The sequence below is a fragment of the Oryzias latipes genome, chromosome 18 (genome assembly GCF_002234675.1).
Source record: "Oryzias latipes chromosome 18, ASM223467v1".
Classification (NCBI taxonomy): Eukaryota; Metazoa; Chordata; class Actinopteri; order Beloniformes; family Adrianichthyidae; genus Oryzias; species Oryzias latipes.
The window spans coordinates 7097419-7117326 of record NC_019876.2 but is presented as its reverse complement, the minus strand read 5'-3'; the positions used below and the strand labels follow the sequence as shown (position 1 = coordinate 7117326).

General features: G+C 44.4%; 1 protein-coding gene across 12 annotated transcripts; it reads right to left on the bottom strand.

Moving 5' to 3' along the window:
- Positions 1-11: 11 nt before the first annotated feature.
- Positions 12-17474, bottom strand: LOC101162870 (dynactin subunit 1). Of its 12 annotated transcripts, none has more exons than XM_011487320.3 (31): positions 17301-17474; positions 14110-14175; positions 12610-12804; positions 12286-12367; positions 12173-12204; positions 11961-11981; positions 11505-11528; positions 9615-9689; positions 9260-9403; positions 9149-9172; positions 8811-9008; positions 8521-8725; positions 8365-8443; positions 8127-8286; positions 7947-8051; positions 7560-7868; positions 7326-7478; positions 5371-5531; positions 5117-5285; positions 3776-3844; positions 3438-3650; positions 3208-3369; positions 2923-3054; positions 2370-2495; positions 2156-2298; positions 1916-2082; positions 955-1100; positions 681-876; positions 518-591; positions 359-448; positions 12-287 (listed from the first exon to the last, which is right to left on the bottom strand). In XM_011487320.3, the coding sequence occupies exons 2-31, from the start codon at positions 14149-14151 to the stop codon at positions 153-155; spliced, it is 3831 nt and encodes a 1276-aa protein (XP_011485622.1). In that variant the 5' UTR covers positions 14152-14175; positions 17301-17474; the 3' UTR covers positions 12-152. The 12 variants fall into 12 exon arrangements, with proteins under 12 accessions (XP_011485622.1, XP_011485620.1, XP_020567196.1 ...); XM_011487318.3 differs by lacking the exon at positions 17301-17474 and adding an exon at positions 14826-14876; XM_020711537.2 differs by lacking the exon at positions 17301-17474 and adding an exon at positions 14826-14876 and having other exon boundaries at positions 955-1076.
- Positions 17475-19908: the final 2434 nt, after the last annotated feature.

The window sequence follows — 19908 nt, the reverse complement described above, 5'->3', positions numbered from 1 at the left end:
TCCAACAAAACGACAGCGAGGTGATTTTATTTATTTTAGAATTTCTACAAAAACAAAAAGATACAAGAAGACAAACCAGGATGTGGACTCTGTGGAGGCTGCTGTTAGTGTCAGAAGGGTTACAGGAGATGAGAAGATGGAGCCTGAGGGCTCTAGATGGCGAGGAGCCGGTGGACCTGCTGGAGCTGCTGCTGAGACAGGACCAGGCGGTGGACGTGCTCCTGTCCACGTGCGCATGGGATCCCCACGCGGCCCACAAACACCGTTCCTCCCTGCTTCTCCTTGGCCTAAAACCCGGCAAACGCGTGAGAAAACGGCGTTCAGGAAACCCGAACAGGCAGAGGTGACGCGGCTGTACCTTGACGAAGGAGGACATGGGGAAGGTGGCAAAGTCTGAGGAGGCTCTGGCTCCTGGCTGGTGTGAAACCACGTGCTCTGCAACTTCCCCCTGAAACAGAACATTGCTTCAGGTCGACCTCCTCCACAGATCCTGACAGTTTTCTACGACTCTTCTCACCTTCAGTTTGTCCAGAGCGTCGCTGAGATTCTTCAGTCGAGCGGTCTGCTCCAGCAGCTGGGCACTGGCACTGACTAAGAACCCAAGAGCAAAAATCAAGACGTTCAACCCCCCCCCCCTTCCATCTAAACCTGTTTTCAGAGCGGGTTGTGTGCAAGCAAACCTGTGGTCTTCCCGGTGATGTCCACCACTTTGACCTCGGCGCTCAGCCTGAGCAGAGTGGTCAGCAGCTGGTCCGTCCTGCGGTAGGTGACGGTGTTCAGCCCCACTGGGGGCACGGCGCTGTCCCTGGGCGCTAGCGGGAGTTTTGGGGGGCAGAGGGGAGGCAGGGAGGCGAGCTGAGCCCTCATCTTCTCTGCCTTCACGTCAAAACGTTCAAAGCGTTACTTCAACTGAGACGCATTTCAGGCTCCTGCAGATGTTGCAGTCTACTGCACCTTCAGCCTGTTGTTCTCATTCTTCAGGAACTTGATGCCCATTCTCTGAGCCTCCACCTGCTGCCTGAGGAGAGGCGAGTCCACCACCTGCATGGCGCCCGGCATGGGCGGAGCCAGACCTGCTGGAGTCAGGAGACCGTTAGCATCTGTAGAAGGAAAACTATGGGGTCAGATCAGGATCGGCTTTAAAGGAAGGAAAAACTAGACTGGAAATTTGAGAACAGTTTTAGACTGAACGTGTAGCGTTCCGCTGTTTATCACAGAAGCTAAGTTCTAAAAAAACGTTTTAAGGTCCAGTATTATAGAATGAAAAGAGTTCAGATCGCGATCCAAGATTTATGCAGATTCAGGAAACTGAGCCTATGGATGAGATTGACCGTCTACAGCACAAACAATGCAAAACTCCACAAAAAAAGTAAGAGACAACACCTGTAAATTTGAAAAAACAAATCTTTAAAAAAAAAAAAAGTGAAATCTTGAATTTAAAAAAACCTAAAACTTTTATCAAATAAATTTTTATTAGTAATGGCTGCCTTTTGTATTTAACTTGAGTTTTAATTTCTCTCAATTTACAGTTTCAATTTTCGGTGTTGAGCCTAATGTCGCGTGGGGGCGGGGCTCTGAGCCCGTTGGCTACCAGGACATGATTGACATCGGGTTATGTTGACCTCACGTCTGTTGTTGTTGGCGTACTGTAGTGAAGACGCTCTCCCAAAATGACATCATAAACTCGGTTCCCCAATGTCAATCCTGTCTTGGCAGCCAGTGGAGCTCAAAGCCCCGCCCCCTCGTTAAATTAGCGTCTAGTGCAAATTGAGGACTAAAGGAAAATAGGAAAAAGCTTGAAAATACCAAATAACAGCTGCTACTAATAAACCTTTTTCTTTTGGTAAAAGTTCTGTTTGCTCTGTCCTCATGGAGACACGCCTGTAGATTTGTTTTGGGGGCCAACTAAAATCACCTCCTGCAGATCCCTGAACAATGGAGGCGATTCCGGAGGTGGGCGGGGCTCTCAGGCCTTCGATGGTCATCTTCGACTGATTAGTGATGCGCAGTTTCAGCTCGGCCTTCTCCGCCTCCAGCTGGTCGATGTCAGCCTGCAAGGCGTCCATGGTCTCCTCAAACTCCCTGTACGTGCAGAGAGGATTTAAGACTTCCTGGATTCAAAGAACCTAAAGAGAAAGGATGGGGGTTCCCTCACTTCTCCTTCTTCTTGAGCAAGGCGAGGTTCTCGTCCAGCTTGGTCTGAATCTTCTCCACCCGATCATCTGCGTCTTTGGTGGAAGTGTCCAGCTTCTTCTCCAGGAGGCTCAGGCGGACGTTGGCTTCACTCAGCTCTTCACCCTGCAAATATGCTCTTCCTTAGCATCATCAGTCTTCTTGATAGCAGTTGGGGGCGGAGCTTAGCCGTTTACCTTAATCTTCAGGGACTTCTTGAGCTCCTTGATGACCGTTTCTCTGTCCTCCAGTTTGACTCCTAGACCCTCTGCGTCGGTCATTTCCGCCCTGACGGTGGAAGCTCTCACCTCTACCGGAGGGGCCTACAGCAGAGAGGACATATCGTTAAGATCAAAGGCCATGAAGAATATAAGCCCTTGGAGGTGATGTAGGCACTACAGGTCAAAGGTCAACAACTTTGACTGTAGAGGATTTTGTGGAAAATCGCTCCAACAAAAGTTTTCCCAGACTGTGGAAAAACGGGAAAAATCACCAAATTTCACACTTTGCCACAGGTCCAGTGGCCATCCCATAATAATTGTAAAACTTCCTTTGGATATGTAGGACATGGGTGTTTTCGTTGCTGGATTTTGACATCTTTTTGAGCCCCATTGGATATTCTGGCCCCATACATTTTTTGGAGTGTTTCTCCCGCTGTGATGTCATCATTCTTGGAGGGGGGTCGTTCACTGCGTGCACAAATTTGGGGGAGTTTTTGTGTTTGTGGCAGGAGTCGAACGTTTGACGTACCTGTCCCTGAGGCTTCTCAGCGTCATACTCCCCTTCCTGCATGGCGGTGGACATCTTGTTCATGGTCGCGATGACGGCGCTGCAGGACTGACGCAGAAACTCGGGACCTTTCACGCTTTGGGAGCTGCCGACCTTCAGGAGGAAAACGGCATCAAAGGGTTTGATAGCTGCTAAGTGTAGGACGTTTCCCCCAAAATTCCATGGTTTAACCTGCCACCATCCATTCTTACTGATGGGGGAGGGGCTAAAACATAAACCTGAGTTGGAGAACTTTGCACAGACTACCTTCTCCACAGCTTTGCATACGATGTCCTCCAGCTTGAGGGCGTTCAGGCCTTCCTGTTCTCCCAGAGAAGCAACCAGCTGAGCTCCAGTTGCAGCAACTTCCTGCAGGACTGCAACCGCACATGTCAGCTGCCGCCTGCACTCAGTCAGCGTCTCCGAAACCTGCCGAGTGGAACGCCGGTCAAACCACCGCAGTGAGTTGTTGCACTATGCCACAGCAGCTTTTGTACCTGCGCGCCATAGCTGAGGGCAGCAGGGACTCCCGCCACGTCGGTTCCGGGCATGCGGCGCCGGATCTTCTTGCAGAACTGCCGGATGTCGGAGCAGGAGGTGTCCAGGTCCTTCAGGAGGACCGCCAAACCAGAACTCTCCTGACCCGCCGCCAGGAACGCCCGCAGACGAGCAACTTCCACGCCCATGCAGTCCAGGGCGCTCTGCAGGAACTGATGGGAGACGAGGAGAAGGGCTGATCAGGTTCACAGACTCATTCTGCTCCCCGTGAATCGAAAGATTCCTGAAAAACTTTCAGGTACGAGAAGATAGAAAAAATGATTGAAGTCTGCAAAACCTTGATGTGGTCAGCCAGCTGGACTGTGCAATCCTCGCTTTGATCCGCCAAATGAACACTGTACAGTTGCTGCAACAAACAAAAGAAAATGTGAGTGGATGAGTCTCCTTAAAGCTTTCATTGGTTTTCCCACTCGTTTTATCCTTACAGACATTTGGAAATTTTAGAAAACAAAACTTTGGGAGTCTGATAATCCTCTATATTACTGTTCTCAGCTGGATCCTTTCCTAAACGTTCTGGAGCCTCTGGCTGATCCCTTTTATAAGCCCTAGGATACAGATCCCATTGGAAAACAGATCCTTGAAGGTTGTTTTTGTCCCTTAGAGTCGTGATTCCCGACCTTTTTCACTTGCGTCGTGAATTTGTTAATTCTTGGTATTTTTTCCCCCTAAACCTTTGAGGTTAAGTTTATCATCATCCTCTATAAAATAGCTGCAGATGCTTTCAACCTTTTTCTTCTACTCTAGATTTTCTGTAGGGTATAAAATCGGACGTCGTCCGACTTTTAAAAGAGCAACAAATAAAAAAATAAATGTCAGAAATTGGTCACTAAAACAGTTTATTTTGAAATAGAATTATAAAAGTGACTCTTTGAGCAACTTCATTAGCAGTGTCTTTGTCACATTAGACAGCAGAATATAATGCATCATAATTATGGTTTGTGGAACAACGGCCACAATAAATCCATTTTTGGGGTAAAGATTCCATTAGTGGCTGGATGATAACATTGGAAATCAGGGTTCAATTCCCAGGAGGTGCGATGAGCTCCTTGGGCAAGACCCTTCACGCTACTGGATTTTATCTGGGCTGGGGACTTGGAGAAAAGGGAACCTAGACTTGGGTCTCCCTGTCTCCAAGTCCCCAGGGCTGTCAGGAAAACTCTGCCAAACCACCTGTGTGAATCGGTGAAAGCTGATTCGCTGTGGCGACCCCTGAAGGGATGTGCCAAAAAGTAAAGAAAGGAGTCCAGACTCCTGGTTTTTGTTTGTTAAATGCAGATTTTTTTTGTTGAAAGCTTTTCTGTTTCCTCGCTGGCTTTTTTTCTGAGTTCTTGTCAACACTGCTAGCTTTGGGGCTTGAATGAAGCGATCGGCGCATCCGCTAAAAAAAAGTAGCGGATGTATTTTCGCCACATGACCCGTTGAGAATGAGTCGTATGTGGTGGGGAGATTCCAGCAGTTTTTCAAAATAAAACTTCCTTCAGAATCAGATTAGACGTAGGTTGTGTGTGTGTTTTTTTTTTTTACTAACTGTCGGAGGTAGAGGACCACTGCTTTAGAACAGTCCTATTAAAGGGTTTTTGGAGCAAATCCTCCAGGTGTTTCAACAGAAATCCATTACCTGATAGTACTTGATGGCTTTGGTCAGCGGTTCTCCTTGAACCGTCTCGTCTAATTGGTCTTTGTGCAGCAGGTCGATGAAATAATCCAGAGCGCGCTCGTGGAAGCTCATCTCGGAGTAGAGCGTCCCCATGCGCTTGAAGACGTCCACGCTGCACGTGTTCAGAGCCCTGAAACCCAGACAGAGAAGAACCTGGTCTGCACGGCTTCAGCGTCAGACAGACCCGGGGGGGACGCAGCGGCGGCGGCTCTTACTGCTCGTATCGGTGCAGGGTGGCCTGCAGGAGGCTGAGGGAGTACACCAGTCCAGAGGCAAAGCTGCGCTGCTCTCCTGGAGGCCCCCTGAGCCCCGAGCCCTGCACCGGGGTCCCGTTCAGGTCAAACTTCTCCTGCGCCTGTTTGCTGATCAGGTCGGCCTACAAACAAGTAGAGGTGTAGAGTTAGTTCTATTGGGATCATTTATTTGCCATTTCTGGGGTTTCAAATGGGGCTGCACAGTCAGAAAGCTCTGGTTGAAATCCCTTCAGGGTCCTTTAAGGAGTTAGCATAGTCTTTTAGTACACGTGTGGCTTGTCTTTTCACCGAAAACTATCTTGCAGTAGATGTTCACTTATAAACCTTGCCGTTGCTGTTCCAAAGCTCAAGGAAAATTTGGAGATTGTTCATTCTTTCTTTGGTTGTTTAATCCAGCAGCTATTTGCGACCTCAAAGTTCATTAAAACCGTGTTGGAAATACAGAGCACTGCATTTTCTTAATCACACTTAACCCTTTAACACGGGAGATGCAGCTGGCGACACCTGAATAATCAGAATATGAAATACTTTATTGATCCCACACGTGGGAAACTTGTTACCGTAGCAGTAAAAGTATAGTAGACATAAGAGAAAATAGAATATTAAAAACAAAAGAATGTAAACAAAAAAGGTCGTATAATTTAAATAGCTATTTACAGACAGTACTGGCAAAGATAAGTACAACAGAATAATAGAATAAAGCGCCTTCATTGACATACCAAATACCGTTCACCTGATCAACGTCAATCAGCTGATTCTGACGCGGAGAAAAGCAGCTTTTCATATCAGCTTTGTACAGACATGCAACACGTTATGAACGGAGCAAAGCGGCTTTTCTGCGCTTTGTATCAGGATTCTTATCACATTGGGTATTGTGATATGTACTGCATCACTTATCGATGCATTTAATATCGTGAAACATATTGTGACACTCACCAACACATGTCGATACTGTCATGTTAAACATCGTAGCTATTGGGAATGTCTCCACCCGGGCCAAACCTACAGTCTCCACCCGGGCCAGATATGCCCATGTCAACATAAAACAAACACCTCACTCATCATTCATCACTGAAAAAAACTTACACCTGCATCTTTGTTTGGTCTGATTCCACTCCAGCTCCAGAAACCAAGCCAAAGACACAACTGGTATGGACTGTTATTGAATTAGGAATCTATTTTATGTTGAATGCTGGTTATTGGTTATAATTTGGATGTCATGAGCATTTTGATGTGTTGACATGTTAAGTTTTGCAATGTTAAATGGAAATTCTGATTTATGTCTTTTAAGGTTTTCAACCTATCACCTTCATCTAAAATCAGAGAGCCACCTGCCAAAATAAATACAAAGGCAAAGCAAAAGTAGATGTGTGATTGAGTTGTTTCCATGTCCTTTGGAAAACATAGTCTATCGAGTCAGACAGGAGCTGGGGGAGACCAAAAGACTCTACAGATACGTGAAACTATCACGATACTAGGGGTTTAACCAAAACGCTAAATATTTCAATTCGGTTCGATGGGGAGTGGGAGTCCTTGCGTCTGCATTAGCCATACATTCGTCATTAGTTCCGCCTCAGCGCATAGTTAATACTGTGGCGACCTGGGGGTTAGCCCCGCCTATAGCCACTCCCTCTCTGAGACTGTTTGAGGGTGAGTGGAGTATGGGGTAAGGACAGTCAACACAGCTAGTTAATTAGCAGCTCAGCTGTCGTTTCCCCGCTACGAGTGACAAAGCAGCTGAGTTGTTACAATGCACGTGCAGGGAAATAAAAAGAAAAGAAACGTACCAAAACCGTACAGAAGTACGTGCACCCCTACACGATACTTTCGAGACACATTGTATCGTGATAGACTCTTGCCAATTCACAGAGGTGAACCGACCCCAGACAAAAACGCCAGCTGGCCAGCGCCGTTACCTTGCAGATGAGCCTGGGAATGAGCAGCAGCACCAGGATGCAGTCGTGGTCTCCGCCGTGCCGCAGGAAGGAGTCCGGCATGAAGGAGGTGAGCAGGGAGACGTGTCTGTTGGCTTGAGCCACTTCCATCTTCCTCAGCTCCATCTCTATGGCCTATAGGTGGAGCAAATACGCAGGTAAAAAAAAAAAAGAGGGGAAGAGCGCCGTTGGCGAGCGCTGATCCTGCAAGGCTACCTTGGCGTAGGCCTTGGTCTCTGCAAACTTGATCTTGAAGTCGAACAGCTCAGCGGTTGGCTGCTGAAACTGCTCTGCGTTTGCGCTCTGCTGGCTGACCAGCTCTCGGTTGGCCCCCTGTAGCGAGGCGGTGAGCTCTCTGTATTTGTTGATGGTGTGCTGGTAGTCGGCGACGGTCTCCTGAGCGGCTTCCACCTTCTTCTCGGCCTCCCGGACCTTCGCTCCACTCAGGTCCACCTGCTCCCTCAGCTCCATCTCCGTCTCTCGGGCGTTCTCCTGCAGCTCATCGTTCATCTCGTTGATGGCTTCCTGAAGTGACGGAGAAACCGGAGTCCGTCAGCGTCAAACGCCCCGTTTTCCGATGCCGCCCATCGTTGGTGGACTGACCAGATCGGTGACGGTTTCTCTCAGCTCTCGGACTTTCTCCTCTAAGTCGAGGTTCCTTTCCGTCAGCGTCTCCACCATCTCCTCGGACCCCAGCGCAGCATCCACCTGGAGCACAAACACAAACCGGTTCACGTCTCCACGTGGACATCAGCTCCAGCCAACAGGAAGCCCCGGCTCCACCTGCTCCTTCAGCTCGTCAATGGTGGCCTCCGCTTGCTTGAGCTCCTCCTGAAGTTTCTCCTTTTGAGTCCTCAGCGTCTCCAGTTCGGCGTTCTTCTTCTCCATCTGCTTCTGCAGCTTCACGTGTTCCTGTTTCTCTGAGGCGGACAGATCCCGCATCCTGCAGGGAAGCAGATTGTTTTTGTCTAGAGGAAATGTCCCGCTAAGTAATTTAAAGCAACTTCCAGCAGATCCTGACCTGACCAAAGCCTCCTTCAGTCTGCCGTTCTGCTCCTCCAGCTGCTTCACCTGATAGCTGGAGGCGGCTCCGTCTGAACCTTCACGAAAGACCAGAAGCAGATGTTTAAAGGGAGAAAGCTCTGATCTTCATCTCTCTCTCTTTTTTTAATCAAACCTTTCTCTGAAATTTCATGTCTGAGCAGCTCCAGATCCATGGAGAGCTCCTCCACCTTCTCCTTCAGCGTATCCACCTCCACCTGCAGCGACTCCGCTCGCTCCTCGGCCATCTCCTTGTCCAGCGTGGCCATCTCTATCGCGTCTGCAGTGTCCGCCATCTCCTCCATGTAGCGATCCTTGGCCTCCTGCGCCTCCCGAGCATCCTGTCGAGGAGAACATCCCAGAGGAACTTCTTGTTCATTTCTGCCATCTTTTAAAAAAATAAAAAAAATTCTTTCTGCTGAGGACCTTCTTGGCCTCTTTGAGTTGTTTCTGCAGCTCTGCTTGCTGCTCCTGCATCTTGGTCTTCCACTCCTGCAGCTGCTCCAGCTGGATCTTGTGCTTCTCCAGCTCCTTCAGCTTGGCCTTGTCCTCCGTCCTCTTCATCTTCAACGTTTCCAGCTTCTCCTCCAGGTCTTTGACCTGAGCTCGAAGCGATTCTTCCTCCTGAGGAGCAAGAAACATTTAAGATAATAAATCGACCTTAAATTTGATTAAAAAAAATAAATGAAGAGCTGGGTGTCAAAATAAAAGCTTGACCACCATGGTCCTGACAGGGAGGATCTGTCATGTTCTCTAAACTCTACCTGCTTGGACATGGCAGGCTCCACCTGGTCACACAGCGACACGGATGAAATGAGACAGTGATGAACACGGGGGAACCATGGAAACGGGAGGCGGTAACAAACAAGGCTTACTTTGCTCGGTGTAGCTGGAGCTGCGGCAGCCGGCGACCCACTGGGCTGCGGCACGACCGGAGCGCCCAGCGCCCCCTGCTGGGAGTGGAGGCTGGCCTCGCTGAGGTCTCCAGAGTGAGAGGATGAGAGGCTCTCGCGGGACGCCTGCAGGTGGAGAGACGAGGGTTTCAGAGAGGCGGGAAACAACCCGGTGGGTAGACCCCCCGCAGTGAGCGTGCTCCGAGTGACCCCCGTAGTTGATTGGTTTCTGATCTGTGACAAGTCACTAACACCACGTGTCAGACGTTGGGACCCACTCCCCTGATTTTTCCTTGTGAAGTGACCCAGAAACCGGCCTGACGGGACAAAAGCGTACCGTCAACATGGAGCTGGAGCGCCGACCCAATAGAGAGGGCAGGGAGGAGGCTGGAGCCAGGCGTGGCAAGCTCCACTGCCACCAGGGGAGCACAGTTAGTGACATCACTGCATTCATTCTAAGTGTTGCTAAGTCTTTTCATTAACTTTCAGCTCAAGATGTTTAAAGTCACACGCCGATCATCTTTTGATCCATTGTAAAAGCGTTCCCAGTGGTCTTCTAACTACGATTATGCTGCTTTTGGCCAAAAAAACCCTGCTTTTTTAAGTAGTTCTTGAGAAATTCAACTCTGGGCTATTGGTGCAATGCAACCCCACTTCCTCTTCCCGTCACCAATAAGGGAGAGCTTTATTTACACGCTAGCTTACAGCCCCTCACAATCCCAACCTTAACATTAGCTATGCAAAAAAACAACGGCGAGCATTATCTAGGTCATCGAGTTGTCCAGTTTAGATCCACAACTCTGAGGAACACAAAGACGTTGACAGATCTAGTAGTCTCCAAGTGGGGGGCATTGAGCTTCAGCCCCGCCCAGTGTATTGTCAGAATCACAAAGACAATATTAAAAAATGCTGTTGTAAGCATAATTTTCTTGTCCTCAATCATTAGAAAAAGGCCTCAACAAAATGTTAAACTATTTTCATCGGAGTGGGTCTTTAAGCAAAATCACATTCAATGGGTTCTTAAAGATTCATCCCCTTCAAAATAAGACTGAAGGAGATTATACTGTTAAATCCCCTGCAATCAATTAAATGAAGGTGGCTGAAATTTTCTGCTTCTCTTATGTTCGTTTCATCGCCTTCTGATAAAAATCCTCAAAACCAAAGGCCATCGCTGCTCTGATTGTGGACAGTTTTTAAAACGTGTCACAAAAAAGAATGAAAACAATAAAGGAGCAAACAATTAAACTACATTTACTGTTTGGCCATAAACGGATTAAAAGAGCAGCTCCACGCATAAGATTCATGCATGTTTGACTTTTCTTTTTAGGCACAGAAAAGCATAAACAGAATAATCAAGGGTGTAAATAATTATTTTAAATATGTATATTAAATACAGTCCAGCGTTAATAACAAGCTAAAAGGCTGCTTTCACTCTGCAGGTGGAATAAATGAAACTTTTGAACCCAAATCCTTTCTTTTTTTGGTATTGAAGTTTTAGAAGAAGAAACCAGATTTTTCCTACCAAACAGGACATTTCCATCCGACGTTTGTGGAGTTCAGTCTTAGCGACAGGATTTCAGGTGATGAAGAGGTATCTGTTCAAATCATTGGCCTCCTCTTCTGGCGTTCCAAACAGGAAGTACCCGCTGGTCCCATGGAGAGGTCATTTAATTTGTCAGAACAACCTTCTTGCTCTCAAACCATTTTAACGTGTTCTTGCTAATCCTCATCAATCCTTGTGTTTATTAAAGTCATAAACTGACCAATCAGATGCCTCAGTAAGAGTAGGCGGTGCCTTCTGCCCGCTACATCCAATGTTCAAAACGGGGTGTGGCCTTCCAACAAGCTCACTCCTGAATGGCGAGACTGGTTGCCATAGAAACGGCAACTCAGACTAACCACTGCTTACTGACGTCGTCTGGCTCCAATTGACATCTGTGTCACGACAAAAACGACGGCTCTATCGACTTCCTTTGGTCAGAGCCGGACATAAACCATTTTCTTTGGATGACATCGCATTCGCTCGGTCGCATCCGGTCAATGGTCTCCACGCAGGTCTGCGTGTGAAAAAAGACCACGCAGAAACACGATAACCTGACGCCAGTTTCCAACCTGCAGCGTGACAAGCAGCCGGACGTCAGAACCACTGTCGACCATTTTTTTAGGCCTGAATCGAAACCGATAAACTAAGAACCAAAGCAAGCTGTTGGATTCAAGCTCTGCTCACCTTTGCAGAGCGGCGGGTAGAGGACTGGAGGGAGAGGAGGAGGAGGAGACGAAGACACACAAGCAAAGGTAGAGGCGCACACACATCCAACAGTCAGGTTCAAGAAGAGATTAGCAGCAAATTAGAGGCATATTATTCACTGTTAATTGATGCTGAATGATATCTTGTTGGTGGCTTCAAGATTCAATAATCACACTTTGAAAGTGCAGAAATAAAGTCAAAATCATGCAAAAGAAAACTAAATTTGTGATTATTTAGTTTGGCCTTGGTGTGTTGTTTTATAGTAAACATGCGATGGAAAAAAGCTGAGTAAATAAGGTAGAAAACTAAAAATGTTAACGTCTCGAGCAGTTAAAAAAAACAGGCGCAAGCATGACTGAAAGGCAAAAAGTGAAGCGAGATAGAGATGGAAGCCACTCGGGTGGAGCGGAGCAGCTAAAAACAAAAGGTTTCTACCTTCTTAAGGTTTGCTGGCGTCTGCAAAAAGGCAGAGACAAAAATGATCAGACATTTTTGGGTTTACTATATTTCAGAGATCTCAAAACAAAAGTGTTGGAAAAGTAACTAAGCTGCATTCCCAGGTTCTCTCTCGGTAAACGTACTCTGAACCGTCACAAGACAAACAATAAAAACTTATGCTTTCAAACTATACAGAAAATAAAAGTTACCTGCTTTGTTGTTTTGGGAGTTTCTGCCATTTCTGTAAATAAAAGACGAGTATGATTTACTCTTAAGATGATGATTTCTCTGCCTGACTTGGTAAACGTGGGATGTGACTCACCTTTCTGCTTCAGGATCTTTGCCAAAGTGGACTCTGGAGTTTCTGGTGAGGTGGAGCCGGAGCCCTCGTCCACCACTTGGATCTACACAAAAGAAAAACCTGATAGTCAACAACCAGTATACCCCTTGTGCTTTCTTGTGGGGTCCAGATGACCCCACTCCCAACGTTAACGTGCCTCAATTCAATGAATTTTTACATGAAATCCTCTCCACCTTTATCCACCGTTGTCATGGTAGGGAGAACACGTCTATGTAAGGGTGGGGTCATCTGGACCCAATGAGATAGCGCAAGGGATACAATCGAAACAAATCTTTTTTTACGTACCTGAGACTGCCTGACGAAGATGCCATGATTCTCCTCGCAGGTGAAGTAGCGCTTCCCCTGCACCGTTCCGTCGTTCTTGCCTTTCGGCTCGTCCAAGATGACCCCCACCCATTTGCCCGAGGCAAAGAGGGTGGTGCCAATGTAGGCTACAGTGCCTCGCTGTCCCTTACCGGTCACCTCCACTACGGAGCCGATCTTGGAAACGAAAGAGAAACAAAAATAAGAGGAGGAGAAAGAGTCACAAAGCTTCATATGGGATAAGATAAATGTCCAAATGAAATGGGCATACTTTAAAAAAGGAAATAATAATTTGGTTTTACCTTTGACGTGTCTGTTCTAAACACGACTTTTCTTTGTTTGGAATTCAAAAAAACTATATTGAGTCAAGTGCACATGTTTATCGATTACCACGAAATAGAACGTCAGGGATTAAAGACAGCAAAGACAATCACTGAGGAACAGTTTACATCTTTTAGAAACAACTTTAGTATTTGCATGTCTTCACATTCCTTTGATAAGCTTTTGTTAACGTGGACCGTTGGTCACAATCAGAACAATCCAGAACAGGAGGGACCCGGTCCGGGTGGTGAGGAAGGCACAGGGGAAAGAAAGATGGCTCCTCCCCAGACAATGCACTCTTTATCCCACCAGGAAGGACAAGCAGACTGAGGAACAGCTGTTGAAGCCATAGCGCCCCCTGCAGTGCAATGACAATCCCCTAACATGTCAACTGTCCACAACTTTGTCCCCACTTGTTAGTTTTTATTATGCCAAAGATCTTCGGAAAGAAGGTCATGATGTCTCAATGATAAACATTTCGACTCTTGAACAAACCTTCCTGTTGCAGCAGTGATGTCATAAAGGAGAGTCGGTGGAGTTTAATGAATAGTGATACAACTCTACTACATTTAAGGCTCTTTAGATAAAGCACAAACAAAACAACTGGTGCCATCTGCCACTAAAAATAAGAAATCATTATTTTTTTAATTATAGTGCAGTTTTTGTTTATTTTTTTACAACAGTAGAGTCCAGCTATTTCAGCTGTGAGTTAGCTCACTTCTTTCCGTTTCGTTCTTCTCTTATTGTTAACATTTTTTGATGGACATGGGCTTTTCTTTGACAGCTAATAAATGAAGTGACATACCAGCTACTCCTTTTTTGACCACTTCTGGGTCTGAATCGGTCTGCGGGTGCAATGTAATATTTACAACCTCAGACGTCAAAATAACAAGTTAGTCTGCCCGTTGTGGGATTAATGACGTTCTAAACTAGTTTCATGAAGCCACAGAACTCACACGCACTTTGTTGAATCGACGTTTCGTGACTCGATATAAATGCCTCCAACCCTGTGACGTCATTTTGATGGTAGTTTAATAAGGGAAATTTAAGGGAAATTAAATGTTATATTCTTGTTTTTCCTAAAGTTGTGTATCTGCACACGTTTCATTTGGACAGTTTTCTTTACCGCATATTGTTTTGGTGTCTGTGGAGGTGACTCACCTTTGGAGGTTTACCACTCTCCACTGATCCCGCGCTGCTCATTTTGCTGATCAGTGGGCTCGTCAGCTTAAATAAAAACAGAGAGAGTGTAAATATAGACGGGAAGGTGCATGATGGGAGAACAGATGGCAAGGTTCCCTTTTCACGTCAAACACCGCTTGAGCGTTGGAGGCTAAACAACACCTTTCATACATCTTCATCACTAAAACGTCACGACGGCAGCAATGCGAGGGGTGCAGAGACGCCACGCTCAGCAGCCGGTCATGTGTCCTGGAATACAACGAACCGGCAACGTCTCAGACAAAGACTCTGATTCAACACCCAACAGATCTGCAGGGCAATAGCTGTTCCTCATTTGGAGCGGTGGGGCATGTGAAGTCACGCTGCTTTGACCTTTCATCAAACACCAACGGAACGTTTTACCGGATTTCTTCAAATGAAGCTGCAGCAGAATTCTTGCTCGGTTTCTCTAACGGAGACCAAGACTTACCAACAAGAATGACCCAAAAAACAAAAAGTCTGGTTATTGCTAATAGAAATGCTTTTATTTGGACTTTTTGAAGAATGATATGGAAAGAATCATAAACCTGCGTCATGGTGAGTACCACGATTTCCTTATTTTACTTTAAACGACAATTTATTAATTTAAGTTCATTTAAATTTAAGCAAGACTTTAAATCCATTATTTTTTAATCTAGCGGATGCATGATACTCACCCTGGGAGTGTAAGAATGCCGTCGATTTAGAGCCATGATTGAAATTTAAATAAATCGACAGCCGTTTTCTCTACTTTCTCTTCGTTCACACCGACTCAAAGGAAGACGCGATGGAAGGTTGGACATTCAGGCGGGGCTGAATCCAAACGTCACTGCTGGCTTCAGCTGAGACACTCATTTAAAGCAGCAGCAGTCCTCTACAGGAACACGTGATGTCAACTCTGAACGAGGAAGATGACCGGTCTGTGTTTAAAGCATCATACAGCTTTAAGCGCACGGAGAGTTTTATTTTAAAAAAACAACAACATTAAGTTACTTCAAAACTGACAGATCTTATAGTTTCACGGCACAAATACCTTTTAAAACCCCAAATAGTTAATTATTAGAGAGGGGAGGGTAAACCTAAAAGCAGAAGTAGAATTTCCTCATATTTAAAGCACAGACAGAAAAACGATTCTGTTTCTAAAGGCTGAGCAAAACTGTGGAACTGCATGGAAGAATTAAAGCCATGTCCAAATGTAAATGTTTAAACGGTAATTTAGGATTAAATTAAAAACAATCATCGAACTCTAAATTAGTCGTTAAATTAAATTAGTGGTCAGTGATCTTGCCTCCCTGCGAGAAGGTCCTGGTCCAAATTCCAGCATTTCTGTGTGGATTTAGCATCTTTGCGCGCTCTGGTTTCCTCCCACAGTCTAAAAACACTCTTCATAGATTAAATGGTGCCCCTAGAGGTGGTGACCTGTTCAGGGTGTACCCCACCTTCACCCAACAGTTGCTGGGATAGGCTCCAGCAGCCCTGTCACCTCAAAATGGATTTAGTGGGTTCAGAGGATGAATGGGAATTTCCTTTTATGGATGTTTTTGTTTTTTATGCAGTATTTTCATGTGATGTCACCGATCCAGAAGTCAGCCTTGTTGGCGATATCCAAACATAAACGAATGCTGAATAACTGCTCCAGATCCCAGCATAAAAGCAACTATTGCCGTTCACTCAGCTGTCACAAGTCAGAGAAACTCAGCTGCAGTTTTACTGTTAGCCAAAAATAGTGAAGTACCAGATTGAGCCGACAGAGAATTTAAAGACACAAAAACATGCCTCTGTGGATTGCCACCGTCCAACAAAATGTTGATGGATGGAATCTGGAAACAGAAAGCTGTAGCGTAGTGGTTAGCATTCTCGCCTCACAGCAAGATGGTCCTGGTTCAAATCCCGGCTGGGACTTTTCTGTATGGAGTTTTGTTAAGTTCTCCTTGTGCGTGTGTGGGTTTTTCTCTGGGCTCTCCAAAAACACGATTCTAAATTGTCCCTGGATGTGGGTGTGTGGCCCCGTGACAGTCCCCCAACAGAAGCGGGGTAAGTTCCAGCAACCCTATGACTCCTAAAAGGGGTTTAACGGTTTCTATAGATGGAGGGATCTTCATCAGATCAGCTCATGAGTACATTAGACTCAAGTGTCATGCTGGATAATAGATTTAGAGTAAAATTATAAATGTATTACAAAAAATGTTGGTTTGTGCAGTTAGAACTTTAATATTTAAACAAATATATTTTGAAAGACTTGATGCCTAGTAACAAAAAAAAAACACTAATGAAATTACTAGTACTCCATTGTCAGACCCAGTAGATTAGTGTAACCGCCATAGTCGTCACACTCTTGATACTAGTGCTGATGATTGAACATGATTTATGTCATTATTATTGATCTGACAGGCAAGAAGTAGAAAACAAATAAGTACAACAAATGTGGACGCAGCAAATAGAATTGAATTGACAAATTAATTAATTAAATTTTATTGAAATGATTTTGTTTTTCTGCTAGTTCAAGTCCATCTCTATAAAAGTCATGTTTTTGTTCGGTTCTGTCCACAGTTTTGTCTACAAAGCTAAAATCACGTGAAGGTAATGTTTACAAGTGGACTTCTCCAACAAACTGAGTTTTTGACGTAACACCATACATAGCTTTGTCAGCATGATTGATTTGATTCTGAACACCTTTACTGTTAGCTGATTCACTTCACGTGACAGTTAATTGGTCCCTTCAATTAACACCTGACAAATGTCAATTCATGATTCTTCACTCTATTAAATAAAGTATGAAGTTACTTAAAAAAATAGTATCGTACAGTGTAAAATAAAATGTAAATATCACTTCTAAAAGACAACAATTGTACGTAAACACAAAAAAGCTTTCTTCTTCTTCTGGTGGTTCTGCTAGCTAACATAACCCCCAGCGCTAAGTCGTGTTGTAAAATACAACAAATACTTACACAAATACTTTGTTATAATGTGTTGTTTAAAATAAATATAAGGAAAACTAAACTTGGATGCGTTTTGTTTTTTTCATTTGTACAATTTAATGCCCGACGTTTTAGCTAGTATTGTTGAGACTAGCGAGTAATGAAGCGGTTAAAAGACACAAACGTGCTTCGAATAAGATGATTTGAAATGTATGAATTCGGAACTTGCGTTACCTGCCGCACAAAGAAATCCTTTTCTTAGCTACGAGTCTTCACACAAACATGAACCCTTTGTTAATAGTTTTTTGAGACCCTGCCCTGCTAATCCCGGCAGTCGTTTTTGACAGGTCACTTCCGTTAGCCGGACCGACAAACGACACGAAGAAGAACGGTGAGCACCAGCGCCCCCTGTGGTTGAAAGTGTTGACTGCTACTGTCAGCGAGTGAACGTCTGGATCATTTTGTGGGGAGGAAAAATGTCTTCAACAGCACCACAATAATTCGTGTGGATTTAAAAAAAAAAATTAAAATCTGTAAACAGCTGTTTTTATTATTATGGGTACCAAAAAACTTCAGAGAATTTTATTTTTAGTGTGACAGGTGGTTAAAATAAAATGCTATTCTGTTATTCTTTATGGAGCCCTTTTAAGAGGTAAAAAAAATCTGTGTAAATTTGATATTGTTCGCTAATATCTTAGTATATTAGTGTTTTCTATTAATTCAATGCAATTTGATTTATATAGCCCAATATTACAACAGAGTTGCCTCAAAGGGATTCACTATTTGTACGAAACTTATGATCAGTCATAAAATACAATAGGTATTGCTTACCTAAACTAAACAGACTAAACTAAATTAGGCATCCATGACCTTAGACCCACCTCTGAAAGGAAAAACAGATTGGAAATACAGATTCCAGGGGGGATAAAAGAAGAAACCTCAGGGATGTCCTCATGAAGGAGGGATCCTCTCCCAGGACGTACAGGCGATGTACCAGGACGGTTAGAGAAGAACTAGCTTATCTAGCGAAACAACTACATGTTTAAATAGTCCAGCTGGTGGCGTTCATCCAGATGGAACCGGGGGACGGCTGGGGAGACCAACTCCCGGCTGCAGAGGATGTGAAAAGGTATGATTCTAAACCCCACAACAAACTAACTGCAGATTCGTAATAAATAAACACATAAATAAATAATTTTCATTCATTAAATTAATAAACTTCATTGGGTTCACTGGATTTTTTTAAAAAGTGAAAGAAAAAAAATAGAAACTAGTCTGCATCAAGGTAACTTTGTTTCCATCATCTCACTCATTTCGACTCTGAGTGAGTGTTTGGCAGACAGAAAAGTCTCTTTAAGGTTGTGGAAAATGGAAAAAGGAAACATCAGGTGCCCAGTTTAGAAACAAAAGTGTAAGGATTCAGTGGTTTGGTTTTGTTCTTGGTCATGTTTTTGGTTTATCAGTCACTCCAGTTTCAGGTTCATGATCCACAGCTGTCTTCAGTTCAGTTAATTGCCCTCAGCCTATTTAAGTGTCTTGGTTTCTGTTCAACCTTGTGAGGTCATCTGCTCTGTTGTGTCACAGTTTTGTTTCTCCTCAGTTTTCTCATGTTTCAGTTTGCTAATTAAATGTTTTATTTGTCACCAATCCTGGTCTACTGCATTTTGGGTCCTCCACCACAAGTTCCTGACAAAAAGAAGAGAAGAGGAAGAAAAACACCTCAATGATGGTGGAATACGGGCGACGTCCAAAATGAACACTCGCCAGGCACCAAATACGATCAAATTTACTGTTTGAGTACAATTTTGAGTAACATTTGACTAATGAAGGTTTGCCCTTAATTTGACTAGTTTTATTAATTAGTTTATTGGTGGATTTCATTGAATCTATTCTAGGGTTCTCATATTTGGTCAATGCTTCAGATGCAATGTACACAATCGTTATTCTTTTTTTGTTCAGTTGTACGTGACGCTTGAGCACAAAAAACAGAATACTATGTTCTTTAGTTTCCATTGATGTTCATTTATGAAGCCAACTGAACTGACTGGAATTTATTGGTTCATAATTCATGTCAGTGTTATATCCAGATCAATAAAAATAAAAACAGAAAAATGTGGCAATTTTTTACCAGAAGCCAGCAATCCTTCAAAAAGAAAACGCAAACTGATGCGTGTTAAGTGTGAACTAACTGACATACTATATGTTCATTGTGGATTCAACTATATTACTTTACTTATATGATTAATAAATTAAAATAAATTGTTCACTTTGTTCTTGTGTTTGTATGTATGCAAGCTTTTAGTTATTCAGGGTGGGGGTGGAAGGGGAGGTGAGGGTGGAGTGAGGGTTGGTGTCCGGGGTGGTGTCCAGTGTTTCGCCCAGGGCGTCAAACTAGCCGTGACCGCCTCTGGACAGACTGACAGATGAGGTTAGACAGGAATCTCTGTGGATCATCATGTTTGCAGATGATATTGTTATTTATAATAAGAGCAAAATGCAGGTGGAGGAACATTTAAGGAGGTGGAGGTTTGTTCTGGAAAGGAGAGGAATGAAGGTCAGCTGGAGCAATAGAGTGTTTTTGAAAAAAAAAAACTTTATTGACAAACATTGCGTATACAGAACACCATATCTACTTCATATCTAGAACAAAGTTGAGTAAAATAACAACTGATTATTGAATGAGAGGAACTCATGGGCGTGAAGACCAAATAAGAACCTCATGGAGGATGATAAATGAGGAGCAGCAAATTTTTTGTACTAGTATGTGTATTTATTTATTTGTTTGTCTGTTGTGATGGATAAAAGTAACCAGTACAATAAACTTTTTTTCTCAAAGTAATAG